Source organism: Aedes aegypti, chromosome 1 (assembly GCF_002204515.2).
Source record: "Aedes aegypti strain LVP_AGWG chromosome 1, AaegL5.0 Primary Assembly, whole genome shotgun sequence".
Taxonomy (NCBI): domain Eukaryota; kingdom Metazoa; phylum Arthropoda; class Insecta; order Diptera; family Culicidae; genus Aedes; species Aedes aegypti.
Window position 1 is genome coordinate 268100591 of NC_035107.1, and position 27380 is coordinate 268127970.

At 39.1% G+C, this 27380-nt stretch overlaps 1 protein-coding gene across 2 annotated transcripts; it reads right to left on the reverse strand.

Annotated features, from left to right (window-relative positions):
• On the reverse strand, positions 1-25423 carry LOC5573316 (probable histone-lysine N-methyltransferase Mes-4). Of its 2 annotated transcripts, none has more exons than XM_001654486.2 (6): positions 25067-25423; positions 24512-24768; positions 18768-20990; positions 10901-11898; positions 10319-10798; positions 1-1298 (listed from the first exon to the last, which is right to left on the reverse strand). In XM_001654486.2, the coding sequence occupies exons 1-6, from the start codon at positions 25090-25092 to the stop codon at positions 840-842; spliced, it is 4443 nt and encodes a 1480-aa protein (XP_001654536.2). In that variant the 5' UTR covers positions 25093-25423; the 3' UTR covers positions 1-839. The 2 variants fall into 2 exon arrangements, with proteins under 2 accessions (XP_001654536.2, XP_021693443.1); XM_021837751.1 differs by lacking the exon at positions 25067-25423 and adding an exon at positions 24825-25060.
• Positions 25424-27380: the final 1957 nt, after the last annotated feature.

Genomic DNA, 27380 nt, shown 5'->3' on the forward strand with positions numbered 1-27380 from the left:
TTTCAGTACTCATCCGTATATTTCGTAACATTCGCTTTATTCGCCAAACACTTAAAATAATTCCAAGTAGACATTCTATCAATTACACCCAATGGACACACTTTATTACAACTACATCGCACTATTATCGGAGACGAATTTTAAAATATAGATGACCAAACAACTTTTTTGCGCCGTTCGCGCTCACTGATGACAGTCTTTTCTAAAAATTCCACATACCGCTAGTAGACTTCCTGAGTGTTCTTCTCTTTCTGCATCTTCATTTCGATCGAGATAATGAACTAATTTCAACATTTAAGTAGAAACATTTCTATCGGAAACAAAAACATTAACAGCCATCAATTCGAGGGTATAAACTTCGAAGAACTTTAATCGCAACAATTGACGTAGGATACTACCGTTTTATGCTTGTTGTTTAACCTTTGTCTCTAAAAACGGCAATTGCCGTAGTTACCTACCCTAACTAGTGCACTCAAATTCGAATACGCGTTCTTGATTTTTAACTATTTATTCCACTGGACGATCGGTTTTCTGCTTCAATGAACAATTTACAAAATATATTCAATCAATTACTTGTTAACACTATTTCTTCTACAGCGTTTAAAGCAGTGCTAAATATCGATAAGAAAATATACATACTCTTCGGTTTGGAACTATTTTTCGAAATATTTTTCCATTTATCGTGATGTATTTTTCTCTAAACGTGTAATAAATATCTGGTTACAAAATAAAGGCACTCTTGTGCTTTTTCTAGTACTAATACTCGTACGATTCGGTTTACAGTGTCTAAAATGGAGTTTGGTCCCGCCAGCGTTAGGTCATCGGTATACAATGCTTTCTCATTCGGCCGATTCCGGCGTAGATTGCTGTTCTTCTTTGATGGCTGTTTCACCACCTTGGCTTGGTGTATCGCTGTTCGCATTTGGCATGTCGTCGGTTCCGTTACTGCTTTGGGTCGCCTCCTCCGTGGATTCCATTGGTTCGGCCTTAATCGTGACATCCACTGGCATTGATGTCCGCTTCTTGCGTTTGCTACCATTTGGTGTTTCATCCTTTGTCGTCTTGTCCACGGTGCTTTTACGTCTCTTATCAGCCACCGCGGATTTTCGTCGCTTCGAAGCTTTCCCTTTCTTGTCCGACTTGCGTCGTTTGCCTGTGCTGGCGCTGCCCGACGCACTCTCCAGCGGTGGTCGGTACTTTTGTCCGATAAATCCGGAACACTTGCTCGCGTTGCAGTGGCAGACTTTCTTTTCGTCGCTTTTGCTCTCGAAATTGTAGTTGAAGGTTAGCTCCTCACCCTGGAACGATTAGAAAGTTTTCATTGATAACTAAATTGTCTACTATTTTATAATACTACATCAGAGGTTCCCAAACTTTTCTAGATCGTGACGACCCTAACAATGTTTGTGGAATTGTGCGGCTCAATTTTATGTATACCTAATTATAAGTTTTTTGTACTTTTGTATATTTCATTTGCAGAAGTACAATTTATTTTTTCTATATTAAGTAGTAAACTGCCCATATTCGCATAACAGTCCCATGTCGACTTCCGACCAATTTGCGTTTTTTGCATAAATCAACTCAACATCGTCAGAAGCTCTATAAAAACTGTTAAAAAATAGTCTTTGTTCCTAACTTGTATAAAAACAAACCCCAATTCAAGCATAATTCTTCATTCCGACGTAACTGCAAAAATAAACAAATCGAGATTTGCTTTGCATGGGCTTGACAAACGCATAATCTACATATTGAGTGCAAAAAAGTAATCCTAAAACATTTTTTTGATTTTTTGAAATAAATTTCAATTCTGCCCTATGTGCACTTTACTCAGTGTTTTTAATTTGGCTACATACACCCTACCATTGCAAAGCGACTCAACTGTCAACATTTTTCATGCTAGCACATACACCGTACATATGCTCATAGCAAAGCGACCTATATGCAGAATCAAAACATAAAATTTTAATCAGCAGATACGTCATACTGTTTTCGAATTACTAAACATGTTGGAAATCGAGAGATTCGGATTTTCACAGCTGCAGTAAGCTGACGGGTCGGCAAACTGATATGGAACATCATCAGTATTCGGTTTTAGACAAATTTCTCACCAAATTCTTCACAAGAACTGTTCTCCATTTACTTTTGTTACTCACGGCTCCGTCCGGTGCTCCTGTTAGTCGAGTTGAAATTGTAAACATTCAATATTCGTTGTAGTTGAACGTAGAAACTGGCGAATAGAACAAACTTTATTATGTTTTATGGGAATTTGCAAACCGGTGTATGTGCAACTTCAAAACAATACTGGTGTATATGACGTGACGCATGTGATAAATGAACTGTCAAACCGACGCATCAAGCAAGGTGTATGTATCCAGCAAGGTATGATATCGACGAATCATCATGGTGTATGTGAGCAGCACAAAGCAAAAGGGTTTATTCGATAATTTCACCAGTTTTTCAATCTAATTCAAAACAAATCGGAATTGTTTAATAGTGGTTAGAAACGGTGTTCTTTTTTTCAACTTATAGAAGACACAGCAATAGAAAAAATGCAAAATATTTTAAACAGGATTTAAAATGCTTTATAATATATTGCATCGCATTTTTCTCGAATCCTTCCAAATGTTAGATACGCCGATTTGAAAAATTAGGCTTGTAATTGTGTTGTCCCATCTTGAAAATATTCGCATAACAGTCAGATCAAAGTCCGTATAAAGACATAGTGGTCGGGCTCAAAATGGGTGACACTTCTAGTACTACATTCGATCCCTCGGTACTACTAGTTATTCACTGATGTGTAGCGAAGTAAAGGGACATCAATTATACAGTGAAACCTCCATGAGTCGATGTTCTATGTCTTGATATCGACTCATGGAAACTTACTTGAAACAAAATTTCATGGTAACTATGATGATTCGCTCAAACAGCTTTCCAAAGCATTTCAGTTCCATGACTCGGTGTTTCCATGAGTCTATGGTCCCTTCAGATATCTACTCATGGAGGTTTGACTGTATTTAATACACACTTGCTTACGGCATTGTAAATGTCATTTATGCACGTTGTTTCGAAAATATTTTTAAATTAGTGGATATCACACATAATTATGTAGGTATTTTCAATTATGATGCATAATAGATTTTCATTTTAAATAAGGCTTATACAAATATTAATCTTCTTTTATGTCCGTAACCATTTGGGTGGTACGAGGGGAATAAAAATAAATGAGGAACAAAAAATAAAATAAAGTTCATTCTACAATTTTGGTTTCAAATTTTGTAATGATTCTTTGCTGGTGCTAAGGAATATCGAACTAAAACTTATTTTTGCGTTTTTCGATAACTGATAAAATTGCTTTAAGGAGTACTTGTAAGCGTGCCAAATAAAAACTTTTCAACGCGAAAGCAAGATTTCCATATAAAAACCATCAGCAAATATCGTCTTCTTCATTTGCTTATTGGGGAAATACAGAAAGACTTTGGCGCGGTACATCCTACGAGTCACTGTATTTTTAGACCTACGGTCAAGGCTTACAGAAGTTGCCTGAAAAATTTGTTTCGTCATTCTGGAACTCCCATATAACAGATTAGCTAGATTCGTCCTGAATCAGGTTGTTCTGGAACATCTCGAATCATTTCCATCGGATTCCATTTCCGCATTATCCAAAAGATGATTAGGGGCAATGGGGGCAATATGAACATACGGGGCAATATGAGCCACCCCGGTTTTGATCTCAAAAACAGTGTTTTAATGTCTAGTGTCATTATGAGCTGCTAAAGGATGCTTCAAATAGCCACCACAATAAAAATCGTAAAAATATTCGTTTAAACACTCAAGATATTTACAAAAATGTACAAATTTGTCATGTGTCATGAAAAGCTTATAATTTTGCCAGTTTTAATTAAGTCTATAAGACAATTATATTTAGAATTCTGGTAAATTTTACCAATCCATTGAAACTTCTGATCATAATGAACAGTTCGTGAGCGAATAAGATTTGTTCGTAACAAAATTATTGAAAAAAAAGTATTATTTTCAAGATGAAGGGGCGGGGCAATATGAGCCACCTAGATTTAAGCAAAACAAACGATGTTTTGAACCTAAAAATGCATTGCCTAAATAGACCAGATAATTTTTTTACTGCATAGTCATCTTTATGCACCATTACAAGTGAAACACTTTGCTAGAAAATACGCTGAAACAAGTATCGCAATTTAGTACTAGTATAACATGGTCTGTTTACTATATATTATGTATCTTTAAAAAATAAGCCGCTAGAATCAATAATTTCAAGCAAAGCTTATAAAATTACCTTTCCAATGATGTACTCTTCACCACTAACACTTCTCTATACTGTTTCAAATAAAAATCATTCGATTCAATGTGGTGGCTCATACTGCCCCGTAGGGTGGCTCATAATGCCCCATATGGTTGATGACCACGTAGCAAAACATGGTTTTCCAAAAGTTCCTAAAATAATTTTCAAGTTGATGTTAACATTAATTATCGACGTAACATGGAAGATAACATTTTATAGTAAAAGTCACTTGCATTTCAACCATAATTTTTGTTGTTTTTCTATGCATTCCATGACGTTTTCCTTAGGCGGCCCATATTGCCCCGATCACCCCTATCTGGGTCTCTCATGACTGTAACGCATTCCACATAATGACGTGTGTTTTGAGAAAGCATTCAATCCGATGTTTTTTTTATCTGGTGATATATCCATGGACATACAGTATACTATCCGTAACTCGCTATTCCGTATATTGATATTGAGTTATATAATGTGCAGTAAATGTGGGTTTTCATGCATACCTCGATGATCCCTTTAACCAAAGTTACCCTGATTTTGTGTTCTTTAACACGATATTTCCCTAACTCGATAGTCGCCTTAACATCGAGTTACGGAGAGTTGACTGTTCTATAATAACTAAATTTTTACGGCCAAAGAACATATATAGCAAATGAAACAACCAATGCATTAATAACAATGAGTGTTTTAGTAGCTGTCGAACGAGCCGATGAACATGATGGGACTGGTATGCAAATACCGGGTACCCCCGTTGGTTTGACCTCATTTAATCTGAACACTTTTTAATCTGTACCCCGCTAATTTGCACATCGTTCAGATTAAAAATGGTTCAAACGTCATTTAGCTCATGGAACGGAGTAAAGTGAAATGGAACGCTGTGGAACGGAACGCAGAATCAAAACAAAACAGAGAAAGAGGTAACCAGAAACACGTTTCTAGGGTGACTAGATGTTCAAATTAAAAATGAACCCCGATGGTTTGCATGAGGTACCGTTCAAATTAGCGGGGGTGCACTAGACTGGCCCAGCTCAGTATGGGAGAAAAATAAAGTTGTATAATTCCACGGGGCACCCTCCACGTTTGTTCTTTAGTGTTAGAGGGTGACTTCCTGAAAATTTCAGCTCATTTGGTCGTTCCATGAGTTGGCGCAATTGAATTGAAGTTAATATGAGATTTTCAGCTCAAACATATGGGAAACAGCACGTCGTCTACTCTTTGGGTCAGGCAAATTGTTGATTGCGTTCAATTGAGCCCAGAATGTCAAAAACACTACTTGATACAATAGCGAACAATATTGTAGAAGATTGTATCATGATTTAAATTGAAAAAGTTGGTGTTTTAACTATCTGAAGCAGATTTGTTAAGTACAATTAATATTGCTTTGTATTTCTTCAACACCGCATTGTGGCAGCCATCAGGCGCATCATAGCCACCTATGACGCAGGGCGAGCTAGTGCACAAGGCGCATGCATATATGTGATTGTACGTGAGTTCTGACCAAAGCCTAATTTTTAACAACTGAAATGTTAATGAAAAAGAGCTTAAATTGAGATACAACCTTCTGCAATTATGTTCATTAGGATATCAACTAGTGTATTTGACATTCTGGGCTCGATTGAATTCGATCAACTAGTATACGGAACGAAACAGTGACATAGGGTTAATTTTCAATATATTTGAAACGAATATCCCATACAAACTTCGGATTGAATGCGCCAGCTGGTGGAGCAACCAATTGAGTTGAAATTTTGAGAGAGCTTTTTTCTTACCCTAAGGCACATATCTGGGAGGTGCCCCGTTGAGTTTTACAACTTTTTTGTTTGAGGGCCAGTCTAGGGTGCACGGTATGTATATTGGTATATTATGTTGTATATAATCGCATAACAGTCTCGTTATGATTTTTGTGCATTTTTAGGCAAATTTTCAACTTGAATTCAAAAGAAATTTATTAGGTTTGTTTGTGTACTCTACAAACAGTGATATGGAGAAATATAACACATTTCAGGCCAAATAGAGACTCAAAATGGAGCGAAATTGTATCCACATTTCAATCGTCTTTTCTCAGTTTGTCGTTTTCCAACATGGGACTGTTGTGCAAAAAAGGGCCAGGGTAGAAATTGGTTGAACTGCTAGAGTAACCACTGGAAAAATCAGTGTAAAACTGGAATTGGTGAAGTATCTCTGAACGAAATCCTGCAATAACATTTTGGAGAATTTTCCCTGGGCTTGGGATTATATTTTCCAGGGAGCGATGAGTTTTGATAATTGATCGCTGTTGTTAGTAGCTTTGATTAGATGTTGGGTGAATTTCAAAGCAATGGCAACCTTTTTATTACAAAATTTAGATTTTGTCTTCTGACCTAAAGATTCTGGTTAATCTACTGCATAGTACGGCTATCACTCATCAAAATTACTTTCACTTCGGGAAAATATAATTTCAAACTGGCGAGAAGATTACAAACTGAGGGTGGGTTAGGAGCACAGTCAGACCCTTGAATGTGCAATGTGGGGTAGTAATTGGGAATGCCATTGACGGTTTGTAATCTTCTACGAGGTTTTCGAAAACCAACAGGGCGCGTGCACCGGGTTGCGGATAGGAGCAAAGGGAGATCAATAGCATCTACTTAAAATAATAGAGCAAAAAGCCGTTCCATGATTAGGTAATGTTTAGCGATCTTCTATGGTGTTCTAGTACTATAAAATTCTTCACTCACTGGGAATTCTGGCCTTGATAATATCAATAGTGATAAAAACATAAAATAATGCCTAATACTCAATAAGTACAATGTAGCTTCAATGTAGTCATAAATGAAATAAAATCAATTTTCTATACTTGACAAGGTTTTGAAGACAATCAATAAGTGAAAGAACTACCTATTAGAAAAGCCACATCAGCTAAGGCTATACATATACAAATGTTGGTCATAGGGTCATGGCGAGCATTCGGTATGTATGTCTATGACTGATTCTGATCTAATAGGGGCACTAGAAGACCACGCGGACAAATTCGAAACAAATTATTTTTATACATCGGTCTTATGATCCGAAAGGCTCAGCTATGCTGTAATGTCATTTTTTAAGCTATTCATTAGTGCTGTTTAATTGTTTATTATTCTATCAAAACTACATAATTACTCATTACTAATCACTGTTCCTATATTCTCTCTTTCTCACCTTCTTATCTGTTGCATGATTATGATCATTACTAATATAATGCATGAGCATGCACAATAAGAATAATTTCAGAATTGAAAGCAGTCAATGGATAACTGGATAGAATAGCTTCGAAAAGGATGCTCAAAACAGAATAATTCTGGTCAGGGAAGTATGAACCACATGAGTAAGTAACACATTTCATTTTAATAATATCAAATAATTTTATATAAACCAGCACCGCCAATCAGTGAACTGAATTATAATTTTGTATCTGTACATAATAAAAACAGATAAAGTTTGTAAAGTTGTCACCATCGATTGAATTGCGTTCTTTATAGTAATGTTCAATCATTATCAAAAGCTCCTAAAGCGTCGCATCGTGCCATCAGCAATTCTTAGCATCACTCTCATATTGTTATTACTTTGTAGTTTATTAAATTTCTATAAAGCGATCAGCTCATTCTTTCTTACTTGTACAATTGTTTGAAGTTTTAATAAATCAAACCAAACTTCAAAACTCAAATTAAATTGCTCTCAGCACATTTACATTTTGCAGCATTAATCTCATTACTGTGTCAAGTCTTCTCCAATTTCCTATACCCTACCCCAACCCTTCCTATCATTTCCGATGGTGTTCAAGTGGTCCGCATAGACTATTACGGCCATTACCTATCCCTGCCCCCGGCTTTGGACTGACTTGCGCTCTCATTGCCCCACCAAACGCTGCAAAATGAAAAATGAAAATGAAATAACATTTTGGAGAATTTTCAGAGCAATCCCTGTGGAAATTTCTCTTTAGGTATCAGAACTCCAAGGAGAAGGAAAATAGTGACTAGAGACTAATATGGTAAAAGAGAGTTTGGAGACCTTTTATTAAAATAGACACCAAATCTCTAAAAAGAGACCTGCTACCATCCATAATCATCGCGGTGAAGATAGGATAGGATCATAAATCTAGAGAACGAGAGAACCAAACGATCAAATATTCACCGCGAACGGTTGTCAGGTTTTCTAGATTTGTGTTCTTTAAAATTCGAGGTTTTGCTTCGATGCATCTTCACCTTAAACCAATATAAAACATTTAAAAAATGAGTAAACATTTGATTCTGGATTATGCATGAGCCTTTGGTACAAAAATTGGGACAGGGCTTAAGGACCATATTGTTCCTTCTGTAATAATATGCTGTTTTAGTTTTTTTTTTTTTTTTTTTTTTTTTTTTTTTTTTTTTTTTTTTTTTTTTTTTTTTTTTTTTTTTTTTTTTTTGTATGGTATTCAGTTGGAGCTGCCTGACAGCTTAACTTGTCAAGGCTGAACCCTCGGTCTGGCTTTTGCCAAGTTTCCCCTCTATCAGGACCAATACTCAGACGGACTAGGCAATGGCGCCCACATGAACACTGCTTTTTTATTAGTATTGTGACGTGGTAGTTTTTGAAAAGTACCCATATTCCCTTGCTTCTGAGAAAAGGAAGCATTGTGAAAATCAGCAGCTCCATCATAATTTGTTTGAAATAGTAGTGTTGTAGTGTCATTACTAATACTGTCTAGTCGAAATGGTTTTGAATAATTTGTCATTCAAGTTCTATCATTCAAGTGCTATTCTGATTACTCCTGTCTTCTACGTAAGATTAGAGTCTTAAATGTCAATTGTCGTCAAGTCTTAACAAAATTAGGCTGTTTAGTAAGAGTTCTAGTTAATTTCATTTTTAGTTGTTAAAACTATTAATTGGTCGTTACGTTCATATATCCTTAAAGAAAAAAGTCGCTTTCCTTATCTGTTCAACAATTTTTCGAAACTAGCAAGTGTACCCTAAAGATCGATCTCAGCGTCTTACTTTCCATAGTCATTTTTATAGTGAATATTGAAGAGTAAAGTTACCTTAGGCTTCTATTACAGTCTCCTACGAGATTCACTTTTCGGTGGCAAATGCAATGCTTCACAACGCCTACTTTCTACTTGTAAATTTTGCGAAAATGAAGCTGGAATTAGATTATTTATACCGCTGTTACAAAAGAGGTATTTCTTATTATGGCAATGTAAAAACCATATCAAAATAAGATTGTCGCCACTTATTTCTACTCAGTGAATCTACTAGTCATTTTCCTAAGAGCTCCTTAGTATTCCCTATGTCGTATATGATAACGATGTGTCTAGCTAGCTAATAGTAAGAGTGGCTACGGATCATTCTGGTTAGCAAAAGGCAAACTGAACGTCACCAATAGTATTAATGTCCACTTCGAATAGATTAGGGTCAATAGGGGCAGTATGGTCCACCTAAGCAAAAGTTCTTGAAAAGCATAGAAAAACAATACAATTTAATCGATACATAAGCTTAATTTGTAGTTTGAAGCATCTCCTTTCATACCACAGTTGTATTTTGGTAAAAAGATTACTTAGAATTTTTTTTGGGAACATTTTCCGTTGGATCACATCCGAGATATTATTGCGTCTATGCCATATGAATTATGACGCGGCTTTAAGCAAAAAATGCCAAAATGTGATACCACCACTACAGGTTACGCCTTTGGTTTCCATCATATGGGCTAATGGATTATGCCCTCCCATCGCGGCAAGGTCGCATAACCAAGGGGAGGGAATATGCTGTTTTAGTTGTAACGATACTGCTGCAACGATAGTGACTTTGAGCTCCTCTATCCGACCTAATTGTATTCGAGCACTTCGTCGTGCTAATTTAATAAAATGTAAATTTAAATGTTCATCAGTATTTGAAGGAAATATTCGTTCTATTGTCATACCATACAAGATCTTGTATAGTTTTGATAAACACACAAACTACGAAAAACATATTGCATTTATATACTTAACACGAAAACATAATTAATTCACTTACCGCTTTAATGTCCTTGATTGCAAACAACCCAACAGATTGCGCGCCGCCCACCGTCCACAGCATCGTTTCGCAGTTTGGCTCGCACGAGTGGTTAATGAACCGCGCCAAATTGCCCTTGGGACCCGCGTCAATGGTCAGCTCGGAATCCACCGTTAGAAAATAGTAATTCTCGTCCTTCTGGGCCACCTTGTGCTGCAACCGTCGCTCCAGCTCTTCGTTGCTAATGACCTCGCCGACGTACTCGATCACAAACTGACCCTGTCGGATGTCCTCCTGTGCGACCAGTCCCCAACCCTTCTGCGGTATCCGCCGAGCAGCCAACGAAGGGTACTGCCTCTTTTCGAAACATTGATTCTGACAGAGCTCGCCAGCGGGACACGACTTCGGATTGCACTCCACCATCAGCGCTCGGTTGATGCAATTGGAATCCGGCCCGCATGGGTCAGAGTCTGTCGCCTTGCAGACACACACATTGCCATCCTGAAAATATGCAGTATCATTAGTATCTTCCCATGATGCTCCACAGACCGTTATTATCACAAAAACCGTGTCTTCTGGAATTCTCTAAAACTACCGACTTACCATTTCGTCCTTGGGCGCTTTAAGCGGTGGTACATATCGATTACTCTTGATTTTGACAAACATGGGAGGCTTGAAACCGCCATCGTCTCCATCAGGTTGGAGTTCGGTGGCCTTTTTCGCCAGAAGCATTCCGTGCACCGTTTTGGCTTCCTCCAGAGCTAATCCGTACCGCTTGGCAAGGGTGGTCTTTTTGTCCACATTCGTATCCGAATCGCCCTCTTGATACAGATAAATCCTCCGCCGATTGATCCAAACGTAATCGTTCGTTCCGAAAAACCGAATGCAAATATCCCACGGATTGTGGGGCTTTTGTTCGATGTTTTCCGGAACCTTGGGGGGCGGCACGGTAATGGCGGGCCAAAATCGAAAAAGCCCATACCTTGCCCACACGATCTCGTTATACAGGGGCATTCGACCGGATTCGCATTCCTCGCAGATGTATCTACCTTCTGGTGGGTTAAATTTAAGACACTCCAGATGGAAGGCAGTCGGACAGGTTTCGCAGCAAATGAGACTCCCGCCTTTGCAGCACAGGAAGCACCAGTTGACGTTGATCGAACACTGTTCCAGATCATGCTTCGGGCAGATCATCGCTCCGTTAGTGATAATCTGCGAACCAGCCGGAATGCATCTGGCCTCCGTGTGGTACGACGATGGACATTTGATGCAGCGGATCAGGTGACCTTTGGTGGTGGTTGCGTTCGAGCGGGGATCGTCCGAGACGCACGTATGGCAGGTGTGAGTTGGGCAGTACAGCGTGCTAGACTTACTGGACGTTCCAGTGAACTTGTGCTGTGGGAACAATCGGAGACAATTCAGATGGTACTGCTTGCCGCAGCCGTTCATGATGCAGCGGAATTTTTCCTCCTCCTTGACTGCATCGTCCTGATCGTTGCACACAAAACAGGTGGGCGCTTTTAGCATGACGCAATCCGTGCATGTGAACGTCTTGTTTTCACCAGCGGGATCCGGCTTGATCGGGACGTCCGTGAGGCAGGCTGGATTTGGAAGGACATGTGGAAAGTATAGAATTTAGTCTACTAGTTATTGAAGCGATCAATCGTGCTTTTTAATCGTTAAAGTAAAAGTTTGATCTGCATTTACTATAACATATTATGACGTTCATTGCTACTAGTGGCCGAGATCACCTCAGGTGAATCCTGAGTGTTGGTGAGATTCATGTAGTCTCAATTTGATAAGTTAGTGTCGAACTATTCAAAGGTTAAGTAGATGAAAAAACCGAATTTAGTACTATACCATTTAATTCCACTAGAGTTTGTATCCTTTGACAGATACGCGTATTTCGACCTTTGTCCTGTGTACTAGACACGACACTGAAGACGGCCTTACAGTTGAGGTCGAAATACGCGTATCTGTCAAAGGATACAAACTCTAGTGGAATTAAATGGTATAGTACTAAATTCGGTTTTTTCATCTACTTATAGGTATTCTACTAAACAGCTCGAAGATTTATTATATTCAAAGGTTATTTTCCATAACTTTTTTATCGAATAAATAAATGTGAAATTGCCGTTGTAAAATTATCACCAGGGCTGGTAGCAGGTACCGAAATAAGTTATTTTAGTGACCAGATTTGAGAAATAAGTGACTAAAAAGTGACTTCCGATTCTCGGAAAAGTGACTTAAAGTGACTTGTAAATCAAAAATTCTATTATACTGTTCTACAATATGATAGGGAATATTCAATATGATCTACTGCAGGTAATAGGTGTATTTGAGTATTATATTTGGAAATTTGCATTATACTTCCAAAATTTTAAGATATTGCCTACAATTTTTTCAAACAGAAAAGTTAACATTTGCGTAAATAATCATTTTTTCAGAGTCTAGTCTATGAATGGAGAGTTGCGCGAAGAGTGAAACCAGATCTACCTATCGAACTGCCAAACCGTCTAGGGTCCATTCAAATATTACGTAACGCAAAATTTGCCATTTTCGACCCGCTCCCTCCCCCACGTAACAGCTTTTGTATGGAAATTTTTAGATTTTTGTATGGACCGTAACACTAGGTAAGACCCCCTCCCTCCCCTGTTGCGTTACGTAATATTTGAACGATCCCCTACCAATCGAGCAGACCAGCAAAAGAGATAGGGCCTAAGACGAAGAAGAACAATCATTCAAAGAAGTCTTTTCGCGCAACTCTCCGTTTATAGACTCGGCCTTTTTTTGAGATTTCCATTTTTTTTAAATGTTTGTCTTTTATATGGTCAAAGTATTTTGTTTTGTAAATTTTATCAAGAATTTTGAACATTTGTAAAATTCAAATTTTTGTCAATACACATTTCCATCCAAACTCAAAAAAAAATGACATCTTAAAAACCGTTGGAGTTGAATTCATTGTAAACTGTCTAGATCCCAAAACTTTTAGGATTCAGTCTAGAAAAATAATAATAGTAATATTCACAGAAGTATATTATCTAGATTTTAGATTCTATCTTAACGATTCTACCTAATAAGATCAATATTTTGTATAACTAGATCAAAATAACGGAAAATGTAATACTTGGGCAGCATTAATCAATATTTCAGAAAATTATGATAAAGGATCGAATATTTCATTTTCATTTTTTCATTTTGCAGCGTTTGGTGGGGCAATGAGAGCGCAAGTCAGTCCAAAGCCGGGGTAAGGGATAGGTAATGGCCGTAATAGTCTATGCGGACCACTTGAACACCATCGGAAAGGATAAGAAGGGTTGGGGTAGGGTATAGGGAATGGAGAAGACTTGACACAGTAATGCGATTAATGCTGCAAAATGTAAATGTGCTGAAAGCAATTTAATTTGAGTTTTGAAGTTTGATTTGACTTATTAAAATTCCAAATAGATCGGCCATTGTACAAGTAAGAAAGAATATGCTGATCGCTTTCTAGAAATTTTATAAACAACAAAATAACAACAATATGAGAGTGATGCTAAGGGCTGCTGATGGCACAATGCGACGCTTTAGGAGATTTTGATACTGAATGAACATTACTATACAGAGCGCAATTTAATCGATGGTGATAACTTTACAAACTTTATCTGTTTTTACACTGATTGACGATGCTGATTTACATAAAAATATTTTAAAAATAATTGATATTATTAGTTCATTTGTTTGTGTGATCTAAGTGTTAATAATGGAAAAATTTTACATACCCTTGATAATAATACTTCCCTGATCAGAAATATTATATTTTGAGCGCCCTTTTCGAAGCTATTCTATCCAGGTATCCATGTACTGCTTTCAATCCTGAAATTATTCTTATTGTGCATGCTCATGCATTATATTAGTGATGATCATAATCATGCAACAGATAAGAAGGAGAGAAAAAGAGAATATAGGAACAGTGATTAGTAATGAGTTAATTATGTAGTTTTGTTAGAATTATAAACAATTAAACAGCAGTAATGAATAACTTATAAAATTACTTTGCAGCATAGCTGAGCCTTTCGGAACGTAAGACCGATGTATAAAAATAATTTGTTTCGAAATTGTCCGCGTGGTCTTCTAGTGCCCCTATTAGATCAGAATCAGTCATAGACATACATATCGAATGCTCGCCATGACCCTATGACCAACATTTGTATATGTATAGACTTAGCTGATGTGGCTTTTCTAATAGGTAGTTCTTTCACTCATTGATTGTCTTCAAAACCTTGTCAAGTATAGAAAATTGATTTTATTTCATTTATTACTACATTAAAGCTACATTGTACTTATTAAGTATTAGGTATTATTTTATGTTTTTATCACTATTGATATTATCAAGGCCAGAATTCCCAGTGAGTGAAGAATTTTATAGTACTAGAACACCATAGAAGATCGCTTAACATTACCTAATCATGGAACGGCTTTTTGCTCTATTATTTTAGGTAGATGCTATTGATCTCCCTTTGCTCCTATCCGCAACCCGGTGCACGCGCCCTGTTGGTTTTCGAAAACCTCGTAGAAGATTACAAACCGTCAATGGCATTCCCAATTACTACCCCACATTGCACATTCAAGGGTCTGATTGTGCTCCTAACCCACCCTCAGTCTGTAATCTTCTCGCCAGTTTGAAATTATATTTTCCCGAAGTGAAAGTAATTTTGATGAGTGATAGCGTAGTGCAGCCCAACTGCATAGTACAGTAGTTTAACCAGAATCTTTAGGTCAGAAGATAAAATCTAAATTTTGTAATAAAAAGGTTGCCATTGCTTTGAAATTTACCCAACATCTAATCAAAACTACTAACAACAGCGATCAATTATCAAAATTCATCGCTCCCTGGAAAATATAATCCCAAGCCCAGGGAATTATGATAAAGGATCGAATATGATTAAAAAACTGCCTAAAACCGCGTTCTTCACACGCCGACTAAGGAAGAACAAATGGTTGACATAAGCCTTAGTGACATTCAAATTGTCCATCAGTAAGTTTAATGGGAGGTACGTTTGGTCGAATGGACATTTAGCGGAAAAAACGATAGACTCAATAGGCTGTTCTTCTGAGTTATGCTGTTAAAGTAGTTATTAGCACTAAGCTTCTAATATTTCAATCACTCTTTCATTGGGGGTTATAGTTGGTCGAATTGTAGTAAACTTTACATTAAAAAATATTTCCATACCGCGCACATTATTGTCAAATCGTCCCCTTAATGCTACAACTAGATAACTCGAAAATCAAAATTTTGAGATGTGCAACTTTGAAAATATAACCGTTTTACAAGGTGAAGGTTATCGCAGAGAATATGATTGGAAAAAAAACTTCAACTTATGTATTTTTAATCACACGCTTATGAGCTGTGGATATTTTGCAAACCTAATTGAGAATAATGTTTTGACGTATTGAAGTCAAAAATTTCAAATTTCGAGTTATCTAGTTGTAGCATCAAGGGGACGAAATATAAACTATGTGGCTGTCAAAAAAGCTCCTGCCGTAGTGAATCAAAAGAGCCGAGAAGAGGATCCGACACCCCACATTTCTTTGAAGAAAGCATGTATGATTTCATGAACGATTCAATGAAAACTATAAGTTTGTATTACGCGTAAGAAACAAGCGTTATTAAAAAAACGACTTAAAAAGCCTGAGCCATTTTTGTTCATATACAGTCAAACCTCCATGAGTCGATAACTGAAAGGACCATCGACTAATGGAAATATCGAGTCGTGGAAACAAATGCTTTGAACAGCTGTTTGAGGGGACCATCGTAGTAACCATGAAATTTTGGTTTTAGTATGGTTCCATGAGTCGATATCGAGTTATGGAACATCGACTCATAGAGGTATCACTGTAAAACAATGTCTGTTATTACGAATCATCAACGAATGGTCATGAAACGTCGAAAAACGCAAGGTCTTGTTTGTTTACGTCGTTTTTTGAAATAACATGATTTTTACGTTCTTTTTTTGTGATGCTTTTTTTACGCGGGAGGTCGACCGACCTTAGGGTTCCGCTACAAGGCAGCGATGACAATTTGCAAACGTGCAGTCAGCTATCTGGAGCGCACGGAGGGCGACGGGCAGGTTTGCTTTCTCGAAGAGCAGCCCAGCTATGCCCTGAGAGCTGTGGCCGGTTCCACGCTTCCCCCGGTGGCCGGGCTCCACCGTGTAGGACCAAGAAGCTGGAAGGCCAGAGAGATCACCTTCGACTCCACGATCAAGTCCCAATTCAGAAGAGGCGCAACCCCTGCAGCGGTCAAAACATGCTTCCGGCAAATATTGGAGGAACGATACAGTGACACCGAAGTACGCTACACGGATGGTTCTAAGCTAGCGGGCCGAGTGGGCATTGGTATCCACGGCACCAGCTTAGATCTAGCATACCGTCTGCCAGAACAGTGTTCTGTGTTTTCCGCCGAAGCAGCAGAAATCTACCTTGCGGTCGCTAAGGATAGCCAGGCTCCGGTCCTTATTGTGAGTGACTCTGCTAGCGCCCTGTCAGCAATTGGATCATGTACCAACAGGCACCCCTACATTCAGGCCACGCAGACTAAACTGGACAGCACAAGCGGACCAATAACGTTCATGTGGGTACCCGGTCACTGCGGCATAATCGGCAACGAACGAGCCGACGCACTGGCTAGCCTCGGTCGGCAAAGCCGTTTTCGAACAAATGAAGTCCCGGGTGAAGACATCAAGGTCTGGGTAAAAACCACTATATGGAATGCATGGGCGACTGAGTGGACGCGTGACAGATCCTCCTTCCTTCGACAAATCAAGCCGGACGTCTTACCGTGGACGGACGTGCGTGACTGGAGAGAGCAAAGGGTCCTAACGCGCCTGAGAACAGGCCACACTCGAGCAACCCACAACATGGGGGACGGCAGGAATTTCCGGAAGTTTTGCGAGACTCGTAACACCAGGAACAGCGTCGAGCACATCATCAGCAACTGCCCTATCTACGAATACCCCAGAAGGCAGTACGACATAACATCCACCAGCCGAGCGCTTCAAAATGACCCCGCCTGCGAGAGAATCCTACTTAACTTCCTCAATGAAGCAGGTATCTTCAACGAGCTTTGACGAACTTTGACGAGTTCGAAGAATACAGTCAAACACCCCACTGGACAACTAACACAGCAACGGACACGGACACGAAAATGGCACTGAAACGGTAACACAAAAACAGGAAACGAATGATTTACGATGAAGACCTACGATGGAACAAAAAACGGACTGAGATTTGGATTACGTTTAAAATTGTACAGCAACATTGGTGAGAGATACCCCTCGGGTACACTCATTTTTTCTTTTTTTTTTTCTTTTCTTTATTTTTTTCACCGAGATGAGCCAGCCTCGGGCTGCAAATCTCGTTAATAAAGATAATAATAATAATAATAACCTTAGGGTATACTCAAGCTAAGATTTATCCGGACATTTTTAAAGGCCTGGTTTGCAAATGAAGTCTATCCTAAGAAGTATGAACATTCAATAATTATTCTTTGATTTGAGTTTTAGTGTTAAATACCTATATCATAGATTTTGTAAAATTTGAAGGAGCTTATGTGCTACCAGATGGGCCCAGATAGCCGTAGCGGTAAACGCGCAGCTATTCAGCAAGACCAAGCTGAGGGTCGTGGGTTCGAATCCCACCGGTCGAGGATCTTTTCGGGTTAGAAATTTTCTCGACTTCCCAGGGCATAGAGTATCTTCGTACCTGCCACACGATATACGCATGCAAAAATGATCATTGGCACAGTAAGCTCTCAGTTAATAACTGTGGAAGTGCTCATAAGAACACTAAGCTGAGAAGCAGGCTCTGTCTCAATGGGGACGTAATGCCAGAAAGAAGAAGATGTGCTACCAGGATGATTTTATTAATAAAACGAATTTCGAAGACAAAGAGAATAATTAGGATGCATATTTTAAAACTTTGACTATCAGACACGAATGCCATAAATTTGGTAAAGTGTCATTAATAATTAATAAATAATAAAAATAATACTAATAATAACTTAGATACTATAACAAATCACGTGGAACTCAACGAAAAACTAACTTTTCTCCATGCTCTTTTCACAAGAAATCAATATTTTGATACTGACATAAAATTGTTCTGGTAATGACTTAACTCAAAACTTAGCCGAAATTAAAAAAATCCGAACATTTAGTTCAAAATAGTTGAAAAAAGTGACTTTTTGACGAAAAAAGTGACTTTAGTTGAAATGGCTTCAAAAAAGAGATTTTAAGTGACTGGATTAATAAAAGTGACCAAGTCACTAAAAAGTGACTCGCTACCAGCCTTGTAAGTTATCACAAGCATGAAACGAGCTCATCCCATTTTGAAATTCATCCTCGACTGAAGTCACAATCTCGGCATCAACACGCAAAAGGTGGGATAGTGACACGTAGTAATAATAACATTGAACTGTGCATAAACTCACCTAGATGGTAGTGATTGTAGCATTTTGTACATTTGACCAAATCGTGGGGTTTGGTGCAGACCGCGCAAACGAGTCCCCTCGGCACGCCTTTCAGTAAGTAGTTCTTGTCCAGCTCGAAGATGAACCGATCCTCCAAGGACATCTGCTTCTTTTTGGGCTTTACCTCCGCGACCGGTGTCGTCGCTGCCGAACCCGGCGAGCTTTCTTTCTTCTCCCTGTCGATTCCCAGCTCCCTTCCAAGCTTCCGCAAAGCCTGCGTACGCAATCGACTCGACAGCCTCGCCCCATTCGCTATGGAGTGCATCCGAAGGGCGCAAATTTTCTGCACGTACTTTTGCAGCTTTTTGTCGACCTCGGTCTCCGTCTGACCTTCGAACACATACAGGCGGCTCATGTTCAGGAAGTTGTTGTAGATTTCCTTGTCGAATTCCAGCATTTCGGTGATATCTTCACACTCGCTGCTTGTGCCACTAGCTGTGTCGACCACGTCGCTTCCTTCCGCCATGGACTGGAAGTAGCGCGAGATGGTATTGCGGAAAAGATCCTGCTCGTTCGTTTCGAGCTTGATACGCTTAGACAGGCTTTCGGTGCTGTTTGAAGATAGAGGGAGAGCCTCGTAGGCGGGGCTTTCCGGAGTACGAGATCGTTGTCGCTTTCGGCCAGATTCGTACGATTCTTCGAAGCTATTGCTGTGATAGCCAAGGGAAACGCTCTTGGTTCTCCTGCGGACAGTTGACTTCGCTTTGGCGTGATCCTCATCCAGCAGTTCCTGGTAGCGTTTTTCCCTGTCCTCGATTTGATGGCTCAGGGTGTCATTCGCTTGACGAACGGCTTCTAGCCATATTCCGCGTTGTTCGAGTTTCACCAGCTTGTGTCGAAGCGATGGGAACTGTTTGTCCACGATTGCTTTGTACTGATCAACGGTGCCGTACGGAAGGACCTGGTTTTCCTTAATCCAAGCTCGACGACCGTTATCGGCGAAGAACTTCACGTGCAGCATATGCTTTGTGTGGGAAAGCTTTGAGAGGAATGGCTTCGTTATTTGACCACTTTCTGGATCGGGGCTTAGCATGCACGGCCAGTGAGGCGTTTTGGCGTTAAATGCAGCCCACAGCAACTGCCCTGATTGATACTCGACGGGATCGGTGTTGTCTTCCAACACGGAAGGCGGACGTTCGACAACGGCAGCTGAAGAAGGTTCCTCGGGATTTTTGGGAAGTTCGATAACTTCTTCGGCTACAGGTGCGCTTGAGGTGGCGGAAATTATACTTTCTCCAAAACTTGCATCCATGTCGATGATTTGAATTTCGTCGATCCCTATGAGACTTGCGTTGGGATCCATCATTGGGATTAGTGAGGTGTTTGCATCGGATTCACTGGAAAGTACAGGTTCCTCCTGCAGCATTTCCACACAGCTCGATGGATCAGAAAGCTCAATCGGTGGAGATGGTTCCGTTGTGACACAGAGCTCTTCAGGTTCCGGCTGGGGTTCAAGGGATGGCTGGATTATTTCTTCCGGAGGCTGTATGGAATCAACTTGAATTGGTGGTGGATCTGTGCTTTCTGGAGGAGGCTCTGTCGTCTCAATTGCTGTCGACATTACCATGGTTTCTTCCTGAGGTAGCTCTGTGTGTTCAAGTAGTGGCTCAATTTCAAGTTTCGTTTTGATCGCCTTAGTCTTAGCGGGAGATTTGGTAATAAATTTCGCAACATCCAAAGGGATATAATCGCTATTTTCTTTTTGTTTTTGTATTCGGCCGTATCGACTTTTGGGCACTCCCGTGCTCATTTTGTTCGGATTCATATACTTTGGACTCAGGGAGCTTTCCAATTGCTTCAGCAGATATTTCGACCTCTGCGGCGACTTCAAACCATCCTCAATCTCTGCTGTTGTGGATTTTGTGGACGGCGAAGAATCCACCAACTCACTGACACTAATTTGCTCTACCGAGCTAACAGGTTCGAGTTCCGAATTAACCGCCGAATCTTCCTCAGGTGTGTCAGGTTTGTCGGAAGAAACTGGTGATTCCGTTGCCGGTTCATCAATCTTGTTTAGCACCAGTGTCATCTGATCATTGATAAGATTGGATTCAACAAGCGGTTCGGTAGTCTTGGTTTTACGAACATGCATCTCCGGATTTATTTCCTTAATCCTCACTCGAAGCGAACGAGTCAAGATAGGATGTGATTTCGTGTCGATACTTCCGTTTCCCACGACTGAAACTGCAAAGAAAAAATCATTAACATTTACGCATCCGACTAATGACGAGACATTTTCAAATAGCTCCCATTTCATCAATTTTTGTTCAATTTCTGGTTGAGCCTTTAGTTTTACGATTTTTTTTGTACATTATAAGAAAAATAAAAAGATTTCGTGCCTATTTGAGAACGAACCCCCTTTAGTTCCCTCTTTTTTATATTTTTCGTTAAACAAATAAATAATAATGATAATAAATAAGCCATGCATAATTCGTAATAATGCTCTGGACATTCGTGATTGTATTAGGGGTAACGGCAGTGTCCAAAATTAGAAATGAGATTATTTTTTATTTTATTACAATTACAACACCGTTGTTTTTATTTAAAACGTGTAAAAATAATTTGGTTGTGATGAGTCTAACATAATTTGAATTAATGCCGTCCGAAGGAAGTCGTCACTATAACCCTTTTACGTTATAAGTGACTATCTCGGGGATGGGATCCGATCCCAGGTGCTTGGCGTGAGAGGCATGTGTTCTAACCACTACACCAGACCCGTCCCCTTTTTTTTGATAATTTGCAGTGAGCATTCGTGGAAATATTTCTCTCGAGAGATCCCTGAAAAAGAAGCGGTAGCCATTTGACCACCAACCGCGCCTTTAATTCTTAGAATAAAAAAACTGAAAAAACTCAAAGTAGATTTTCTCAAACTTAGGTTTTTTTCCATGACATCCTTTTGCGTCTAACCCCCATATTTTCAGGCCAATCACTACTACAAGACTAAGAATACTTTTTCAGGGTTTTTACTCATATACAGAATTAAAATTTCCTAATATTTCCAGTTTGAATACATATTTATATATTTAAAAGATTCAATCGTGTTTTACCATCCTTTTTGGTATCAATACAGTGCTCAGTGAACGTTAGCTAAGTTTTGGCAAAGGCAAAGTACGTGCCGGTCTTGTGATCAGGCCTGAAGGCGTGTTGCTGGTGGCCTAGATAGTTTCCATCATTGCGTATACGACGAAAAAGGACGAAAGTTGCTCGGTTGAGTAGAGAAGCCCTTGTTTTTTTTTTGTATGGGAATTATCAAGCTTTATTCCCTTCAGGTGGGAGGGTGCTATTGGTTTATTCGCTGTTTTGAAGTCGTAGAAGTTTACTTCTCTCAGAAAGATGTTTTAACATTGGGTATCAAATTGGGTCCTTGCGATTGAGCCTAGGGAAACCATATTTTTATCTGATGAAAGCAGGGTCGTATTTTTTAATAGCGGGTAAATCCCCAAAATACTCAGCAAGGATATTTCCACTATGGTGGGGTCACTCCTGCAGGTTCCTTGATAATTCACTTTTTTTCATAGCTCGGCCGGGGTGCTCGGCCAAACTGCTCCCCTTTTCCCCTATACGAAGTACACACGTACCAATGCCACGGTATTGAAAAGACTATAACAAATGTCCATCTTTATTTCATGTGATGATCAATAAAATATAAAAACGTTAACGTTACGGCTCATACAAAACTTTCCTTTTTTTTATACAAAAAGTGTTATGGAGGGGGGTTGAGGGTTGAAAAATTTTAATTTCAGAATTACGTAATGAATAGATGCTGCCTTATACAAAATTAATGTTGATTTAGTTGTTTTGCGAGTGCGCGGAATTAGGCAATTTCAACGAGTGAACTATTTAAAAAAAATCACAATTGATTATGAATACAGTCTAGTTTATATTTTTCCCATAATCTAGAACAGATCTGCTAGCGATCTACCCATAAAGCTTTTTTATTGATGTATTACCAAGGATGGAAACAAAGACAAATTAAAGACCTCCATGTCCCTTGCAGTTGCCCAAAATTTTATGGCTCATGAGGCAATCTAGAATGCCGTGAAAAGTGTACTGCGATCTGTCAAACTTGGGTACCTTTTGCACTACCGAGGGACCAAATGCAGTACTAGAAGTGGTACCCAATCTGAGCCGAGTGTGACGGACCTGATGGAAATCTAGTGATCATGACAAAATCCACGATGCATCGCGGTTGTCTTTATCGTACGATCATAGCAACAACGATTAACCTTTTGTCGTTAAGATATCACAACAAACAACGCTCGGCGATTAATGCATCGTTCTGCATGTGCGCTAGTGATTAAGTGTTCGCGAGTCATAGTTTTATCATTCTGGGGATTGTTCCATTTTTATCTGTTGATTTCCCTTCGGATATATTGTTTGAGAGTCAAAAATCATTCGGGCATGATTTCCACGAAAAATAATAGCGCGAATGCGCCATGATTCAAGTTGATCGCTACTTGTAACAACATCCGATAAACTCTTTGTACCACGACAAACAATGCATCGGATGCTCCATATGTCGGTACGATGCGCGCGTGGTGAGGCGTTCAATTCATGCTGCTTCAAGAGCAGACCGCTTAGACCGCTCAAATACCGTGTTGTTTGTCGCTAGAGACGATTTTTTCCATCCTTGTGTATTACTAATTTTTAATTAACCATTTGAATTGTATTATTCCTTAACTGCGCTGAAATACGGTACTTTACGGTACGCATGCCAAAAATGTGTTTAAAAACAAAGAAACAAACTGATCGCAGTGAAGCAATCTTTTTGAAATTCCATCAGATTAGTGAAAGATAGATAAAAATCTATTTACAAGGCATTGAAATTTTAGGGTATACTTAAGCCAACAAATTCACTTCTTATTTGGCGACTGGTGGCCTCAGATGGAAAACATTAGTATATTAACATAAATATTGCCCAAACACGACGGACGAAGAGACGAAAACAGCAAAAAATCATTCTTTTCTGTTGATTTGTTTTTGAATCGTGACATAGAGTAATCAATTCGTTTTCTTTATGGATATGTCCAATGTCACACAAACTGGCAGTACCAAGGGCAGTACCATATAGGGAAAGTGTACCAGTTATGGCCATAGTGGTTCCCTATTTGGCCATATGCAAAATTTTAATAACTTTTACATTTTTAATCTTTTTGAATGTTTTAACATCAAGATTTATCCTTAATTTTACTGCTAAAACACAAAAGATTTTTCAAAATGTAAAAGCATACAAGATAACACGTATGGCGAAATAGGGAACCACTATGGCCATAACTGGTACACCTACCCTAGTATCATTTACGTGGAGGGAGCATAATTTCAATGCTTGAAGATTGTGTGACGTTGAATGTACTAAAATATATGTATACCATAATAGGACGAAATACCGCAAAAATTAGACATAGGAAGAGCTTTAGATTCATGTTTAAAAACATGTAAGTTGGGTTTCAAAATTACCTTTTTTCTTTAATATACTCCAGGTAAAGATAGTTTCAACACTTCACATTGCAAACCACAATATTTAGGTTTAGAATACTGAAATACAAATTTTAACACCGTGCATAAGTCCTCTATAGTAGGACGGATACCCCTGTTTCCAAAAAATCGAATGATAATTAATGAAATGGCAGCTATTTGAAAATGCCTTGACGGTTTGTGGTGTAAAGCTTACACTAACTAACAACACTACCAGAACCGTAACATACCTTCTAATTCTTTCTGTCCAATTCCCGGGACTCGGCTACGGGTGGGTGTCTTTTGGACGGATTCCCCATTCCTGAGACCGCTGCGCGTTCGACTGCTCCCGTCGTTGGTGAATATTACGCTGGATTCCAGCATCTCTTCGACATCGATTTCCGCCGCTGCCGCCGGTCCTCCTCCCGGTTTCTCCGGATTCATTTTCGTCGCCGCTTTTTTCGTCCCTCCGGCAGTGGGACTTTTGGCCAAGGAAAGCCGCCGCGAGCTGTCCAAAAGGAAAATGTCAAAAACTGCTGTATAAAACCAACCGATGCCTACTACAATTTCTCGGCTCCCGTATTTCGATCGTTGGCCTGATGGGATGCCACTAGACAACAACACGGTTTCATAACTGTCACAGCTTGTGCGTGTACAGAAATGCCGCCAAAACTGGTCACCCTATCCAGCGTAGCAAAGCAGTACCGAATTCCGATTAGAGTAAGCCGACGAAAAATAGGATTCACCTTCGCAAAAACACGCAACTTTTTGCGTAATTTTCATTTCATAGCTTAATATTCACTTACTTGCGGGATTTCACTCTTTTTCCCATATTTCCGAGAAATCAATTTGCCAACCAAAATCGCACTAAAACTTTCCCACCAAAACAGTGAAGCTCCTTCTTCGGGCGTTAGAAGCCAAAATTCCGTGATTTTTTTAACAACTTGCACAAGTAGAAAACATTCTCACGGGACACTGCACTTTCGTCTTCACTTCCAATCAAAATGCACACCGGTTCAGAACCACTTTCCGGACAAAAATGCAATTTATTGAATTGATGGCACTTCTTCCGAGCAGCGGTACTTTTCGGCGTACGTAGCAAGCGCAAGCAAACCGACAACAATGATGGCTCCTCTTTCTCCGGGCCGAAGTTTGCAACAAGTCGAGCGTTTTCCTGACACCGACCGCGAAGACGAACGAAAAGTCAGAATTCGGAGCTTTTTCTAGTTGAGTCGGAGCTTTCATTCGTCTGAATAAGACGGAACACGCTGAAAATGTGCTGTCCAGAGCAGGGATTCAGTAATATTAAATTTAAGGGTAAAGTTTTTCATTTACGTACCCCTAATTTCAAATCCTCAAACGACTCATAACCCCGAATGACATAACACCGAATCCCAAAAACATGAGGAAATGTCATCATGTCAAGATAATTCTAAGTTCGGGGAAATAGCATTAGGGGTGATGTAATTCGAGGTAATGGTACATTCGGGGGTAATGGCATTCGGGGTGATGAGATTCGGGGGAATGGGATTCAGGGTAATAGGGTAGAACTGTTGTTGGATGCTTCCTTCGCGAGATAGTGCCTTTGAAATTTTAGTGCAATCTTAGAAATTAGATTCCAAACTGTTTCTCCTTAAATCAAGCCTTAAATCCAAGTAATATGCTGTTTCGCTCGAGAAAAGTAAAGAAATCGCTCGACTGAACGGGTCAAGAAATTTCCTACAAAGAGTTCTCTTCGAAATTGCCTTTCTTCTCAATTGTGAACTGCGATCAGAAAGATGTGATTTTATGGACCATTTCTGGGAAAAAATTTTCAACGCATCGAGATAGATTCCTTTTCTTGTCAGTAGCAATTATTAAAATATTTCTGATCACAAAAGTGCATTTTTATGTGAAATATGGGTAACAAAGAGGTTGCTGATACTATAACTAGGTGTAATGTTGCAGTAACGAACATTTATAGATATATTTTTTGCCGTTTTTTACATGTTCCCGTTTGGTAAGAATAGGCATTGTTAAAAATTACGCTGGATTTAAGCAAAACAAAATCCCAGGTCTCCTGTCAATTGACGCCGTTGCGACGATCCGCTGTTACTGAACGTCTCTTATGGCTTATTACTAAAGATTTTTTTTTTGCCGATTTCTTGCAAGAATTTCCCATGCTTCAAGATATGCCAAAAAAATATTTTTTGGTTGCAAATCAGACTTGAAGCCTGATTTGCTGCTGATAAGAAATTTTGTGGCCTATCTTGATGCATGGGAAACTCCTGGAAGGAATCGATTAAGAAAGCGCTTTTTTCTGATCGCAGTACGCAATTGAAAATAAATTTCAGTTCAAATGGGAGTCGCTGTAAGAAAATTCTACAAGGAATTGATTAAAAATTTCTTCAGTACACAGCAAAAAAAGTTGTTGAATATTACATCGAAACCGCTGCAACCAAGTCATTCCCTCGGTTGTGCAATATCACACAGCCCGACGTACTCGTGGGCTATTGGTGTAATGAATGCGACCGATGTAATTTTTTCGATGTAATAAATTCAATGATGTAATCGAGGCGATGTAATATGAAAACAATGTAATCTAAGCGATTTGAAAGAGAAAAACCGATCGCAAATTCTGCTCAATGGTTGATTAAATTGCTTTTTAGCTAATAAATCCTACATATGATGTAAAATCAGGTTTCACCCACAGGTAAGAGTTATTGAATTTAATAATGTTGAAATAAATAAAAGCAATTTAATCAACCATTAAAGAGAATTTGATGGTAACAGGATTAAACATGTTTCTAATAAAAAATAAAAATATTACGTTTGAATTATGTTATTTTTATTGTCTTAAATAATTTTATAAATGATGAAGCATAATGGCTGGGACGTCTAACTTAGGTAATAAACCACATAAACTGTAGTTCACCGTTTCAGGTAGCCTGAAGGCGCTCATGGTAGTGTTTAATCAATCAATGTTCAGCAATCAATGGAATCAACCGCAACCGTGCCAGTGCGCATCGTACCTTCGTGCTGTGCGTACACGAATTCTCTCTGCTCTTGGAAGTTTTCTTAAAAACTACCTAAAGCAATAAAACAGTACTTTTCAGTGCTACAAAAACAGTACTTTTCAGT